The sequence below is a fragment of the Elgaria multicarinata genome, chromosome 7 (genome assembly GCF_023053635.1).
Source record: "Elgaria multicarinata webbii isolate HBS135686 ecotype San Diego chromosome 7, rElgMul1.1.pri, whole genome shotgun sequence".
Classification (NCBI taxonomy): Eukaryota; Metazoa; Chordata; class Lepidosauria; order Squamata; family Anguidae; genus Elgaria; species Elgaria multicarinata.
Genome location: NC_086177.1, coordinates 102435237 through 102450799, shown reverse-complemented (window position 1 = coordinate 102450799; position 15563 = coordinate 102435237). Strand labels below are relative to the sequence as shown.

At 45.2% G+C, this 15563-nt stretch overlaps 1 protein-coding gene across 1 annotated transcript in view; it reads left to right on the top strand.

The window, feature by feature from the left end:
* Positions 1-15563, top strand: part of ADCY8 (adenylate cyclase 8) — a 135131-nt gene that overhangs the window by 54143 nt on the left and 65425 nt on the right. The window contains exons 4-5 of the mRNA XM_063131148.1: positions 534-645; positions 11660-11787. Of these exons, the coding sequence (XP_062987218.1) occupies positions 534-645; positions 11660-11787 (240 nt within the window). The remainder of the gene's footprint in view (positions 1-533; positions 646-11659; positions 11788-15563) is intronic.

The following is a 15563-nucleotide window of genomic DNA, read 5'->3' as shown; positions in this document are numbered from 1 at the left end:
CTGCAAACTCAAATCTTGCCTTTAGGAAGTTGCTTATGACCATGGAGCCTCCTTCCATTAGTCCTGCATAATTTGTGAGGGATGTTAATCCATGCAACTCGTCAGCCCTATATAGAATCCTTCCAGTGGTTTAACAAACTTCTCCCCTGCACACCTTTTCTTCTTCTTTTTTCTGTCGGATTGGCAATGGAAAGGGAATTCCAGCAGGTGTCATTTGTATGTATGCAGCACCCAGTGAAATTTCTTCTTCATCACAGGAGTTAAAGCTGCAGGAACCCTGCCCTCTTTTGTATCTGGTCACTCTAGTATAGCTCCTGCAGGTTTAACTGTTGTGATGATGAGGGAATTTCAACAGGTGCTGCATGCATACAAATGACACCGGCCAAAATTCCCTTTTCTATACAATTGTTAAAGATACAAGAGCCCTGTCCTTCTTTCCATATGGTCACCCTATACTTAGTATTAGTGTTTCTATTCTTTGGTGTGATGACCAGCTGCAACGATACTAATTTTCTTTTCCATTCTGTGTTCAGCATTCTTTTTGCAGATGTGAAAGGGTTCACAAACCTGTCTACAACGCTATCAGCCCAAGAACTGGTCCGGATGCTGAACGAACTCTTCGCCAGATTTGATCGTCTAGCACATGTGAGTCTACTCAAGTTGCCTACTGGTTTTCAGCATTTCAAATGAGAAGGTGGGACATTGTGGCCATAGCTAGACCTAAGGTTTATCCCTGGATGGTCCAGGGGTCAAACCTGTTCATCTAGGTGACACACAGGGGATCCAGTGCTCAGGCAGGGGCGAACCCTGGATGATCCCAGGATAAACCTTAGGTCTAGCTGTGGCCTGTGATGGAACAAGGACCATTTGTTGTATCAGATCAGATTTGCTGAATGCAGTCCACCAGCTCAGGTGCTTGACAACATCCCTGATGCTGCACTCTCAGGCAGGCAAAAATAGTATGCATTTGGCTTGGTGGGTCACCTATTATGCAAGTCTATAGTCATTGGTGAACCTGCAATGTCCAAGTTCATTGAGGTTCTTCATATTCTTCCTTACTTATTTCTCTTATTTGCATTGCTGAATGCGGGCATCTTTTCTTTCCCACCCACCCCGATCATAGAAAATGTGCAATTTTTAATCAGAAAAAAAAGCTCATTTCAGGTTTTTCCCAACCAAAAATGTGCATTCCCCCCCCTATAGGCTAAGGTGTAAAAAAAATGCACATTTTGGGTGGATTTGAGCAAATGCACATTTCGGGAAGGGCACATTTCCAGAAAGGTGCACTTTCAAATATAGATGCAAATTTGGGAGATTTCATCGTTTCCTGACTTTTGCACATTGTTTCTCCATTCTAAAAGTTGTATCTGCCTCTCCTAAAGCTTAGTTACTGGCAATAAGAGCTTTCAGCTAAAACACACTGGTGAGTTGTGTGCTTTTGGCCCTCGCCTCTTGCCTCTCTACCGTGCCCCCTCTTGCTGGAATGTGGCCTCCTGGAAAGCCCCTCCAACTTTGAATGCTGTCCTCAGGCTGAAAGAGGTTCAACACCCCCTCCTTTGCAGCATAATTCTAGACAGTCCTTGTACTTTGTGAGTCATGTGCTTGCAATAACACTGGTGTAGGGATGTCTTTCGCCAGGAAATCTGGCTCTTTGGGGGCTCGGCAGAATTTTGTGCTGCCCCCAACTCAGCTTGCATTCGTAAGCTGGGTCATGTTTTTTCCCAAGAATCCCAACATATAGGAACTTTATCCAGTTTTTTTTATTATTTGTGCAAATAGAAATTTGTGCAAATTTTGATTGCAATTTACATAATTTATGCAATTTACACAAATTGTAGTTGCGATTTGTGCAATTTTTTTATTTATGCATTTTTTTAAAAAAAAAAGCATGGAAAATTTGCAAACTGCCCTGATTTGGGAAATGAACCAAAGTCCGGAGGGTGAGTTTATGAACGTCTGGCGAGCTCCACTCACCCCCCGATGGATTCTTCTGACATCTTTACACTAACCCATAGCAAAATCTTGTGGTCAAAGAGGAACAAGCATATGGTATTTCAACGATTCCTGCTGATGGTTTCTGAACCAGCTTTTGGTATGGGTGTGCCATTATCAGGACTTCAGTATATTCACATTGCAATCAAATGTATTTAAAAGATTCAATGATGGGCAAATCCTGCCCCCTTCTCCTTTTAATGAATATTTCCACCTTTCTGCTTGCTGCCATCACAGGTTTGGACACTTATCAGGAATAGTGAATATATAAGTTGTTTGTTTGTTTTGCTCAGGAGGTTTGATTTGATGATGTACATCTCATGCACAGCAATTGTGTATCCTGTTCCCCGTTAGGAAGTACTGATAGCCTATAGATCTGAATGTCTATTTCAGAAAACATGTGCACGTGCACGCCGTATGCTTCAATTCAAAATCATGGACAGCAGTATAAATGAATATGTCTTCGCATTGCCAGACCATATGCAATTGGCTTAATTGCATGACAACTTGCGCAGAGAAATACTTGTGTTCTTTTTCTGTATAGAGCCAATGATGACATTCACAAACTTACTGCCTTGTCAGGGCAATTATCTCCAACAACTACCGAAATGAATGTTCACTTAGTTTATCTATGCATCTAGTTCCTCTGTGGTTATAAAACAGTCCTCCCATCTACTCTCTCCATCAGACCTGAGAAGCTTTCGTGGCCTCTAACAGCACACATGGTAACCGGAACGAGAGCCAAACAAATTGGTACAATACGGAACCAAAGAAACAAGCTCTTTAAATGTCAGTCCATGGAACAGCAGAAGCTTCGCTAATGTTTTTGTTCTGCCTGATCATAAATCTTGGGGATGAGGGAGAGAAGGCTATGCCTGGCACCGGGTTTTCAGCCAACTCCATTTGTGTGCCGATCTGTCTCTTCCAAACTGCCAGGTGCCAAAATGCTATTCCTCACACCCAAACCTCTGCCCCCTCCACTCAACTGGAAGGGCATTTCCTTGTCCAATCTCTGATGGGTATCTCCAGGGCTGGTGCTACCATTGAGGCCAGTCAGGAGGCGGCCTAGAGCGTCAGGCTAAGAGGGGCCCCGGGGCATGAGCGCGCGCGCGTTGGCTACATGAAGGACAGGCCGGGCAGCCTCCTTTTTGTGACGGAGGAGCTGGGCTGCTGGCAGGCAGCATGGGGCTGTGTGCCGCCCGATTCTAGGAGTCAGCTGGGCGGGCCAGATGGCGCCTCCCCAGCTGAAGCAAAGCCTACAAGGGAAGGGAGGGGCAGGCAGCTCCACGGAGTATATGTTCTCAGACTTCCGCGCCCTAGAGCCACCCTCCAAAGCCACTCTAGGCAAAGCCTTGGTGGAAGGAGTGCAGAAGTGCGTGAAGAGCAGCAACAGCAACAGACCTAGGCACACTTTCGTGGGAGTAAGCCCCGTTTGCTTCAGTGGCTCTTACTTCTGAGTAGATGTGCATAGGATTGCACCGTTCGCCTCCCTTTCCATTCCAGAGAATGTTTAGTAACAATGCAACAGGACTCCCCCCCTCCTCAATTTGCATCTGACGAAAGTGAAGGAGGTTACTTTAAATACTCAATGCCTCAGCCCACCCCCAGTTAATCAGACCAGACCAATCAATGGCAATAGGACTCCGTTCTTCTTCGCCTCCTTGGGATTTCATGCAGCAGCCAGGGAAGGGAGCCATGTAGAACCACCTGGCATATATTTGCAAAACCAGAGAGGGACATTCAGCTTCGTGTTGAAGTTGTTGCTTCCATTTCTCCCTCCCCCCCCCTCCCCACGACTTGCTCTTGCATTGTCCGAGCCTTCCCGCCTTCCTCTCCCATCCCCCGCAGCCACTCCTTAGAAACTGAAGTTACTGAGACCGTGTCTCGGGAAGGAGATTGCAGAGCCTGGCTCAAGTAGTCCGAAGCACTTTCCTGCAATACCTTTCCAAAGAGTTGGCACAGAGCAGCTGCAAATAACTACTTTTCCAATGGCTTCGATGAGCAAAAGCCAAAATCACCCTCCAACTTCGTTTTCTGTTTGAAAAGCAGATTACAGCAGCTGGGTATGTGATCAAGATGATGTTGTCAATGTCACCCACACACACACACACACACAAACACACAAGTCGCCTAGCACTAGCAAAGGATATTTATTTCCCCAATTAAGTAAAAACAACACCCATCCACTCCTAAGCTTCTAGGTGCGAAGAAAGAATAGGTTTGCTTGCTACTGGCTGCAACGCTTGGCACACTTGCCTAGAGCTAAGCTCTATTGTCTTCAATGGGGCTTCCTTCCAAGTAAGCAGGTATTGGATTGCATTGTCAAAATGTAGCTGATCTAGTCAAGATTGAGGGTTATTGGTTTGTTTGTTTTTCACAGCGTATGTGTTTACATGTTCATAGAATCATAGAATCATAGAATACAAGGCCATCGAGTCCAACCCCATGCTCCATGCAGGAATCCACCCTAAAGCATACTCAGAAGGAAGTCCTATTGTGTTCAATGGGACTTCCCAGTTAAGTGTAGGATTGCAGTCTTAGTGTTGCACCACAGACACACCAACAATGGCCTTTTTCAACTGGGATTTTGCTCTGGTTTTGCCTTCTACAATCTGCCTCCTTTAGACAGGTTGTAGTAAACTGAATGTTAATGTTCTGGGTTCGCTCAGGTTTTATTTTTCTTTCTTTTTTAATGACGCGAAGTCCGATCCATGCCCAAAGTTTACCTATTTGTTTCCGTGGATTTCCTTCAAACCCATCCTGCTTTCAATAGGGCTAAATCTGAAAGAACAGTTTCTCACGAGCCAAAAACAGACACCCACACCCTCCAAAATGCAACCCACACACGTAGACATTTTACTTCCTTGTAAGGCCGAAAACTTGTCAACTCAATCGGTATGAATGGGTGATCGTGCCCGTCTCCTAAATCCAGGCGCTCAAGTCTTACTGAACAAAGCAAACAGAGGTCAAATAATTACATTGCTAATGCAGGATGATCCAAAGGAGCGATTGGGTCTCTTTCTCAGACTTGGACAGATTTGGGCGTGTGTGATAAGGGCGTGATTATACTGGGAATGCTGAGCAAAAAGACACAAAAGCAGCTCCTCACAGCCTGAGGTAGTCTTAGGGTCACAGTTTTATACAAATTAGATGTTTTAAGAAAAAACTCAATAAAAGGAAAATATAATAGTTCAGAAACCCTTCTTATTTTTTGCGGGGGGGAGGTGCAAGTAGTTCACCTTGCCTAGGGCGCAAAATAGTCTGGCCCTGGCCCTGGGTATCTCATTTAAAAACACAGAGCAGTCCCCCCACCTATCAGGAGAATGTCCCTAAACACCCAGTATTTGTGAACTGGTCAGAGAGCTTCAGCTATTGGGCGGTATAAAAATGATATAAATAAATAACCATTAGCATCAATGAACAAAACATCATCCAACCATTCTCACCTATTAACCAGCAATATGACCAGCAAAGAAAGATCAGGTCAACAACATTACAGACCCATTCAGAAGACACCTTAAACCATGGCTTTGCCCATGGTGGTTAAGCCAGAAAGCCAAGCTGTGTTCAGAAGACAGCTTAAACCATGGCTTTAATCATGGTGAAGAACGCAAAAGGCCTTATTCACCATGGTTAAAGCCATAGTTTAAGGTATCTTCTGAACACAGCCTGGCTTTCTGGCTTAACCACCATGGTTAAAGCCATGGTTAAGGTGTCCTCTGAACGGGCCCTCTCACTGACAGGATTTATTCTGCAAGCCATGGAGAAAAGCAAAGAGTTATGCAAGCACTAAAGTGTCCTTCTCTCCTCTTACTGGCCACTGGACATATTATTCAGTCACACAACCTCCTCCCTTGGCTTTCAAGCAGGCATTGTTCATGCATGTTCAGGATCCTAAGGGCTAGAAGAAGTAAAGCCAAAGTGTCCAGGGTTCTGAATCCTGAGCCTGGAATCCCATCGTGCTCTCGTGTCCCACTTGCACAAAACCACGGAATACCCAAGTGCCTCCACAACTCTTCGCCTTCTGGAGGCGTGATTAAACAGCTCGCCTCTCCCGGATTGTGCATTCCTCTTTCCCCATCTGTTTCTGAAGCCAAGTTTCCAAACTGAGATGAATTAGCACGCTCCAAGCTTCTGCTAGGCACTCGGCATATCGGTTTTGCTAGAAGTGTGGGTGAAATTGATAACACGGCACGGATCCTAGGAAATGCAATCCATCATTTTCCTGCCTAAGGAAGCCAAAACAAAAACCAAAAAAACCCCATAAAAAATCAAACCTTAATGAAGTTTCTTTTGGGTGTTTTTCACTGGATAGACATTTGAGCAGCTCATTTCTTTGACTTTCTTTCATAGCAATTTTTCATGCATGCTTTCAGTCACCATGGTCTATTTTTATTTTATTTATTTTTATTTATTTATTTATTTATTTATTTATTTAAAAAAATAAGCTTAAGCATAAATCTTTCACAGGGACTTTGTCATATATCATTAGAACATAAGAGAAGCCGTGCTGGAACAGAGCAAAACCCTTGTCCAGCATTCTGTTCCAGCAGTGGTCAATCAGATGGCTGCACACAAGGAGCACCTGAGCACAATAGCACACAGAGGCCTTAGGTAGACCTAAGGTTTATCCTGGGGTCGTCCTGGGGTTGTCCCTGCCTGCTCCCGGGATATCCTGTGTGTCATTTACATGAACAGGGATGACCCCGGGACGATTCCGGGATAAAACTTAGGTCTAGCTAAGGCCTCAGATGTTTTGCAACAACTGGTATTCCAGGGCATTTTAGCCATCATGACTAATAGCCGTGCATAGCCTTTCCTGGGCAAGGTGCTTGAGCGGGTGGTTGCAGGACAACTCCAGGCACTCTTGAATGAAACGGATTATCTAGATCCATTTCAATCGGGTTTCAGGCCTGGTTTTGGAACGGAAACTGCCTTGGTCGCCCTGTGGGATGACCTCTGTCGGGAGAGAGACAGGGGGAGTGCGACCCTGTTGGTTCTCCTGGACCTCTCAGCGGCCTTCGATACCATCGACCACGGTATCCTTCTGGATAGGTTGTCTGAGCTGGGAGTTGGAGGTACTGCGTTGCAGTGGTTCCGCTCCTACTTGGATGGCCGATTCCAGAAGGTGGTGCTGGGGGATTATTGCTCTGTGCCGTGTTTCCTAAGCCATGGGGTTCCACAGGGCTCTATTTTATCCCCTATGCTGTTTAACATATACATGAAGCCGCTGGGGGAGGTTATCCGGAGATGTGGACTGAGGTGTCATCAATATGCGGATGATACCCAGCTCTACCTTTCCTTTTCATCAAACCCAGGTGAGGCAGTGGCTGTTCTGAACCAGTGCCTGGGCACGGTAATGGACTGGATGAGGGCTAAAAAACTGAGACTCAATCCAGACAAGATGGAGGTACTGTTAGTGGGTGGTTCATCTGTCCAGCCAGGTAATGTTTGCCCTGTCCTGGACGGGGTTGCACTCTCCCTAAAGGATCGGGTCCGTAGTTTGGGGGTGCTCTTGGATCCAGAACTGTCACTTGAGGCACAGGTGAACTCAATGGCAAAGAGCACCCTTTATCAGCTTAGGCTGATATACCAACTGCTCCCTTATCTGGACAGTGATAGCCTAGCTACAGTTATCCATGCTCTGATAACCTCTCGTTTAGATTACTGCAACGCGTTATATGTGGGGCTGCCTTTGAAAACGGTCCGGAAGCTTCAGCTGGTACAAAACAGGGCAGCCTGTTTACTAACAGGGACTGGCCGGTGAGATCACATTACGCCAGTCCTTTTACAACTTCATTGGCTGCCAGTCCAGGTCCGGGCCCGATTCAAAGTGCTGGTATTGACATTCAAAGCCCTAAACGGTTTGGGGCCAGGTTATTTGAAGGAACGCCTCCTCCTGTATGTACCTACCCGGACCTTAAGATCATCTACAGGGGCCCTTCTCCGTGAGCCCCTGCCAAAGGAAGTGAGGCAGGTGGCTACTAGGAGGAGGGCCTTCTCCGCTGTGGCACCCCGGTTGTGGAACGAGCTCCCCAGAGAGGTCCGCCTGGCGCCTACACTGTACTCCTTTCGTCGCCAGCTGAAGACCTTTTTATTCACTCAGTATTTTAACACTTAATTTTAACTTAAATTTAAATTATACTGTTTTAACTCTGTATTTTAACCTTATATCAATTTTGCTGCGTGGTTTTATCCTGGTTGTGCTTTTTATATTGTATTTTGTATTTGTGTTTTTAACTTGCTGGTTGTTTTATGATGGTTTTAATTTTTGTGAACCGCCCAGAGAGCTTCGGCTATTGGGCGGTATAAAAATGTAATAAATAAATAAATAAATACCCTCCATGAATTTGTCTCCCTCCCTTTTAAACATGTCCAAAATGGCAGCCATCACCACATCTAGAGATAAATCCAGAGCCCTGTTGGATCGGACCAAGGGTCCATCTAGTCCAGCACTCTGTTCACACAGCGGCCAACCAGCTGCCGACCACAAACCCACAAGCAGGACATGTTTCAGGGATAGTTTCGGCTTTGCTGTCGGGTCTTGTACTTTTTAGCTAAGATTTAATTGGAAGTAGTCTGGAAGGCTTTGGGCCTGTTCGGCCACTGGAATGTCAGGATTGGTGTGAGATGATCTCTGTCAGCATTCTCAGAGCAGGGATGGGGAGTTGCCCTTCTCCCCACAGCCACCTGCTTGTCTTGGCCTTGGCAGAGAAGCTCTCTGTGAGAACTTGATAGAGAAAGGGTGGGGGTTTGCAGAAGGATTGCCCAGATTGAAAAACAGAATGGCTGTTTTTATAAGGATACACTTGTTTTTATGCTTTTTATGTTTTTAAACTTCGTATATTTGTTTTTAATGTTTACTGTTTTTAACTTTTGTAAGCCTTATGACAAAGGTGAAAGAAGAAAGTGCAAAAGCTGGGTTGCAGTTAAACCTCAAAAAAACCAAGATTATGGCAACCAGCTTGATTGATAACTGGCAAATAGAGGGAGAAAACGTGGAGGCAGTGACAGACTTTGTATTTCTGGGCGCAAAGATAACTGCAGACGCTGACTGCAGCCAGGAAATCAGAAGACGTTTACTTCTTGGGAGGAGAGCAATGACAAATCTTGATAAAATAGTTAAGAGCAGAGACACCACACTGGCAACAAAGGTCTGCGTAGTTAAAGCAATGGTATTCCCCGTAGTAACCTACGGCTGCGAGAGCTGGACCATAAGGAAAGCTGAGCGAAGGAAGATAGATGCTTTTGAACTGTGGTGTTGGAGGAAAATTCTGAGAGTGCCTTGGACTGCAAGAAGATCAAACCAGTCCATACTCCAGGAAATAAAGCCAGACTGCTCACTTGAGGGTATAATACCTTTAATACCCTAATTCCATGCAATCTCCCTGTTGAGAATCCTCTATGAACACAGGCTCCAGTTCTCCCCCAAATAATTATTTCTATGAGCAGAAGTTTGGAAATCTCTCCTAGTTCTCACTTTTAATTCCACCTCCATGGGTTTTTGAAGGCACCAAAGGGCCATCTCTCTGCACGTATGTGTTGGACATACCATGTCCTAAGGTGTAGAAGAGGAATACCTCAGCCCGTATGATCATACCTGATTGGAAGATCCAATTCACCTGTCAATCTTCCCTGGGTTCTTTAATGTTTACCCATGGGCAAAGAAATCTTCTTCTAAACGTTCAAGTTGACCTTCATATGCCTGATGTGAGTATTATAAGGTTCTAGATGCTACTTAGAATTATTCCATGTCTAAACTAGTTTGTCAAGGGTCAGCCATGGGGAGCCAGGAACCAAAACCCAAGGGATGAAGCCAGTAGTCAGGATTTTAGAGCAAGTTAGGACCAAAGGACAAACCAGGAACCGGAACCAAAAAATAAAAATTAAGCTAGAACACACCACAAACTTCTAGAGAATAGAAGATGTCTACCTTGGCTTGTAAAGGGTTATTGGAGTTGAGAGCTAGCGGTGGTCCTGCGGCAGTCTAGCATGTCCACATTGTTCTCATGAAATTGTTCCCGGTAAGGGAATCCACATCACAGGTGATGGAAGCACAACCTTTGTAGACAAGGCATGCGTCTCAGATTGTATAATGGCCAGAAGATTAATTTTGCAAGTTTGAAACCAAGAGTCATTGGCATCATAAGTTTGTACTATTGTTGTAAACTGGCCAGAGAGCTTCAACTATGGGGCAGTATATAAATGAAATTGACAACAACAACAATACTAGTGAGTAATAGTTAGTTTAAGAGGAGGAAGACAAGTTAAAAAAAACCCTAAAATGCCCCTATTCCCTTGTACCACATTTTTAAAGACAGTAGTAGTTCTTGAACTGGTCCCATTTGGACGAACTATGTCTCCATGGAGGAATCATGATGGCCCTTTTCAAACTGGTACAACGACGCACAGTGCCGAGGCCCTCTGGACAAGCAGCACGCTTTTAAAACTTGATTTTGTTCTGACTTTATACTGTTAGTTTTACCCTACCCAGTGCCTGTTTGCTTTCTCTTCCCCTCCTTATTGCTTTACTATGATTTTATTAGAATGTAAGCCTATGCGGCAGGGTCTCGCTATTTACTGTTTTACTCTGTACAGCACCATGTACATTGATGGTGCTATATAAATAAATAAATAAATAAATAAATAAATAAATAAATAATAATAATAATAATAATAACAGGTGGAAGCCTGCAAGCAGTTCCACATCCTCCCAGAGAGCACTGAATCTATTTCAGGGATAGGGTTCAGCACCATGGATAGCTCCTTCAAGACTTCCAGCTGGTTCTGACTGCTGGTTCTTTGCCCAGGCATATGGCGGCACATCCTAATTACCCACATGTTTAGTTTTTAATCGGTTTTTAATGCTTTATGTGTCTATGTTCTGTGTTTTAGAGTTTTAAATTTTGTATACTTGTTTTTACCTCAATTTTAGAATTTCTGTAAACCGCCCAGAGACCCCTGGCTATGGGAGCGGTATATAAGTTTTAATAAATAAACCCATAATGGAGTCACTGCCTCACCGAAATCAGAGACCCCAGCATCCACTGCCACAGTGCCCTTGAGCAACACTACACTAGGAGCATTCTGGGAACTTTAAATGGCCGCCCAGCATTGATTTAAAACACTGCTCACTGCTGCCACCACCAAGGAAGCCTGCCATCATCATAAAGGGCCCACCAGAGGTACCTTTGCCAAGGTCCCCTACAAACCTGACCCTGCAGAGGTACAATCTCCACTACGCAGGGATGTATGCAGTACCATATAACCTGGAAATTTTCCATTCCTAAGTCTTTGCTCTACTCTTCATTCTCAATGTTAGCTCATAGCCTGCCCAACAAACATATCTCCCTCCTCTCATTATAGTTTCTATGGAAACTTCTCATATTGGTTTCTGATTTGGGTAATTCGGTAAGCGCAGCAGCACTGTCTGCTACGTTCTGATCTTGGGAGTCCTTTTGATGTTCTTCTTTCCAGGATATCCCTGGGCCTATTTCTTTCTGGAAGCAGGAAAGCAGGAATGTTCATCACACCTCAGACATATACTTGCCTCTGAAAGAGCTTTCCAGTTTTCCCCCTTCTAGCGATCATCACATCATCTCCATCCTGCTTTTGTACATCTAATCTCATTGCTGCTGTTTATTCTTTCCTTTCTCTTTGGATACAGGAACATCATTGCCTTAGAATTAAGATCCTGGGAGACTGCTACTACTGTGTGTCCGGCCTCCCGGAACCTCGCCAGGACCATGCTCATTGCTGCGTTGAAATGGGACTCAGCATGATCAAAACAATCAGGTAATTCATTTTGTTTCTTCTCTCCTTTTTACTGCTGTTAGCACACTGAGCTTCTGGCTGTGAGTTGCCATCTCCCTGGAGCTAGACTGTAGAAGCAGAACCTCCTAAAACCCTCTCTTTCCAACTTTATTGTCCTAGGTTTGTGTTGTTGTAGGTAGGTAGTCCTTGCGTTCTAGAAAGAGGGCTGATTGTCTGTAACATAAGAAGCCTCTGAAATATTTGGCAGATATTTGGTACCAGAGCAGAATATTTGTCAGTGTAGCCCAGTATTGTCTACTCACAGTAGACCCAGTTCCATAGGATCTCAAGCACCTGATCTTTGTCACTGGCAGGACCAGTTACATATTAATGAGTGGGGACCTCCTCCATTGCTGGGCCTATCTTTCCACTCCCATTGTCAGCAACTGCTATTGCTCCTGTTCTTCATCATGGCTCCCACTTGCTTGCTTAGCAGGCAGAGAGTCAGGGAGCAAGTAGGCAGGGGCTTCTTCTGCTTTTCCTTCTCACTACGGCCATTGTCTGGGCCAGAGTGAGAGGTGGATGGACAAGCAGGTTGCATCTTTGAAGAGAAGGAGCAACTCTGGGCTCCTTCTCTGGGCATCAGTGGAGATGATAAATACCGATGTGAAGGGAGGGCACAGAACACTTGCGTCCTCCCTGCAAGGTAGACCTAAATGTTCCAAGGAGCCAACCAGCCACTCCCCTTGGCCAGTAGGCACTGGACTTAGCACCGAGAGTTACCCAAAAGAAGCCACACCAATCTTAGAGGTAGATAAGCATTTATTAGGGACAGGGAAACAGAGAAATCGAAAGGAGAACACCAAGATTACATAATCTAATACAGAGAACCTTTGATACAATATTGCCAAGTAAAACAATTAAATACTACCTGGCCTATCATCTAGATAACCCAGGACAGAGCTTCAGCCAGGGCTCCATGCCAGTTCATGATCCTTTGAGATAGGAAGAGGGGAGACATAGGGGCATCTTCCACCAAACCTTTTATCCCCTAGCCATAGCAACTCAGGGCAGATTCCCACAAGCCAATCCTAGGCCAGGGCCCACCCTGCTCACCCTACCCTGATAGTAGTTGTACTCTCCCACTAGGTCCAGAGGTAATCACTCATCCTAATTAGCAGGGCCTAGCCACGACCTTGAGCTACAAGCACTGCCTGAGCTGCTTTGAGATAGCACATTTCCAGGTGACTACATCATATGCGCCTAGGCCGATGGCAGGGCACTTAAAGGAGTCACAGGTAGCCAATCTCTAGTACTTCACACAAAACCTCAGACCTTCTTCATGCAAAGCATGTGCTCTGCCAATGAACCACTACAATCATTGGCCTCCGTGTCATTGCTGCTGTCTCTCATCCTTGATACTTATGGGTTTCTTCAGTAGGGCTCTGCTGAACTGACAAAGACTCTTCATCCACCTTGAAATTGGCTGTTTGGTTTTGGCTACATTTCAAGGATTATGTGGAATTCTGTTGTGGGTGGTGGTGGTGGTGGTCATGGTGGTGGTGATGATGGTGGAAAATCAAGAGTAACTGTCATTTTGTTTTTCCCAGAAAGCCTATCCTGAGTTGCTTATGTTCCCACAATGCTCTAGAATGTGTCTTCATCCAGGGCATTCACAGGGAAAGAAAATGGCAGCTGGGTTGCAAAGAAGGCCATTCTACTGCTGCTAAAAAGAGATCCATCTAGGTGCTTTTAAGATGGATAGGGGTAACTCTCCTCCTGCCACCTTGAACACGGTGGTGATTGAATTCCCCTCAAAACCCCAGCAAAATGCCCCCTGCTTTTGTGATCAAAATGGAACCATGAAATTCAAGGGGGCATTTGGGTCCCACCACCACCATACCATTATTATGGTAGGCAAGTAGGTGTACATGTAGAGATGGTGATACTCTCTCACACTTTCTTTCTCGTTCTCGTTCTCATTCTCTCTCTGTATGTGTGGCTGTGTGGCTGTGGCTGTTTGAGAGAGAGAGAGAGAGATATGTATGTGCAGTGTATCTCTGCATAATCTACAAACAAGGACAATTGGGGTCAGAGTTGTGGACAGGTCTTTTCCTCACAGCAGTAGTATATTCCATTGCAGAGCTTTATGTTTCCCATTGGTGTGATTGGCAACTCATTTATTTATATGGGAGATAATTAAGGAGTCGCTTGGGGACACTAGAGATGTGTGTGTGCTTTAAATAACCCAAGGGTGTTGAACCTCCTTCAGCCCAAGTGCCCAATTCCAACTTGAGGGGACATTTTGGAGTCCACATTCCAGTGGTCATAGAATCATAGAATCATAGAATAGCAGAGTTGAAAGGGGCCTACAAGGACATCGAGTCCAACCCCCTGCTCAATGCAGGAATCCACCCTAAAGCATCCCTGACATATGGTTGTCCAGCTGCCTCTTGAATGCCTCTAGTGTGGGAGAGCCCACAACCTCCCTAGGTAACTGATTCCATTGTCGCACTGCTCTAATCGCGCTGCTTTTCCTGATGTCCAGCTGGAATCTGGCTTTCTTTAACTTGAGCCCATTAGTCCGTGTCCTGCACTCTGGGAGGATCGAGAAGAGATCCTGGCCCTCCTCTGTGTGACAACCTTTGAAGTATTTGAAGAGTGCTATCATGTCTCCCCTCAATCTTCTCTTCTCCAGGCTAAACATGCCCAGTTCTTTCAGTCTCTCTTCATGGGGCTTTGTTTCCAGACCCCTGATCATCCTGGTTGCCCTCCTCTGAACACGCTCCAGTTTGTCTGCATCCTTCTTTGAATTGTGGAGCCCAGAACTGGACGCAATACTCTAGATGAGGCCTAACCAGGGCTGAATAGAGAGGAACCAGTACCTCACGTGATTTGGAAGCTATACTTCTATTAATGCAGCCCAAAATATAATTTGCCTTTCCTGCTGCCATATCGCACTGTTGGCTCATATTCAGCTTGCGAGTGGAAGGTGGGCCAACGGCAAAAAAGCAGGGTCAAAATTCCCCTGAAAACCAGTCTATTTTAACTTACAGCTCTTGCTGTCAGTAACAAAACCTCGGGAGAAACATTTCAAACTTTTCAGATTGGGGGGAAAACTTCACAAAAGCTAAGAAACCACTACATGATCAGTGGTTGGAGGGAAGGGGTGTGGGGTCAGGGAAGGGGTGTGGCCTCCTGGGGATCCCTGGTTGGGTGGATTTTGTCCCCGGGGGGGAGGGTAGATTTGGCCCCTGGGGTAAGGTTCCCCACTGCTGTACTCGAAAGTGGCAGGATGTTGGGAGCTAGCTTTTATACGCAGACAGACATTGATTGATTGATTAAATCACTTCCGTCCATTTATTTGGCCCTGTGAAGGGCCTCTGATGTGGCTCACAATAAGATAGGAAGGGAACATCCATTTTAAAATACAGGAAAGCCTAGTGGATGAGGGCCCAGTTGGGTTGATAAAGTAGGTTAAACATGTAAATATAAATTAAATAAGTAGGGTGGCCAGTTATTTGGAGAGCCACCTCTTGTCTTGTATCTTCATATGGTGATTCTATTGGAATTCAGCACCTGCAGAAGTAGTTTTCAAAGAAGCAAATACATCATTACCAATTTGCTGCCTCTTTCTCACATCAAACGGAGGTCATTAAGACCTATTGGTGATGTGCTGTGATGAGTATGCCCTAGCACGCTAACAGCCGTATAATAACACGAGATGCACGTTCTTCCTTCCCATTTTCCTAACACTCAGGATGGGGCAGTGCAGGTGAATAGCTTTCTTGGCAATTCCTGTCACTGTAATAGCACAC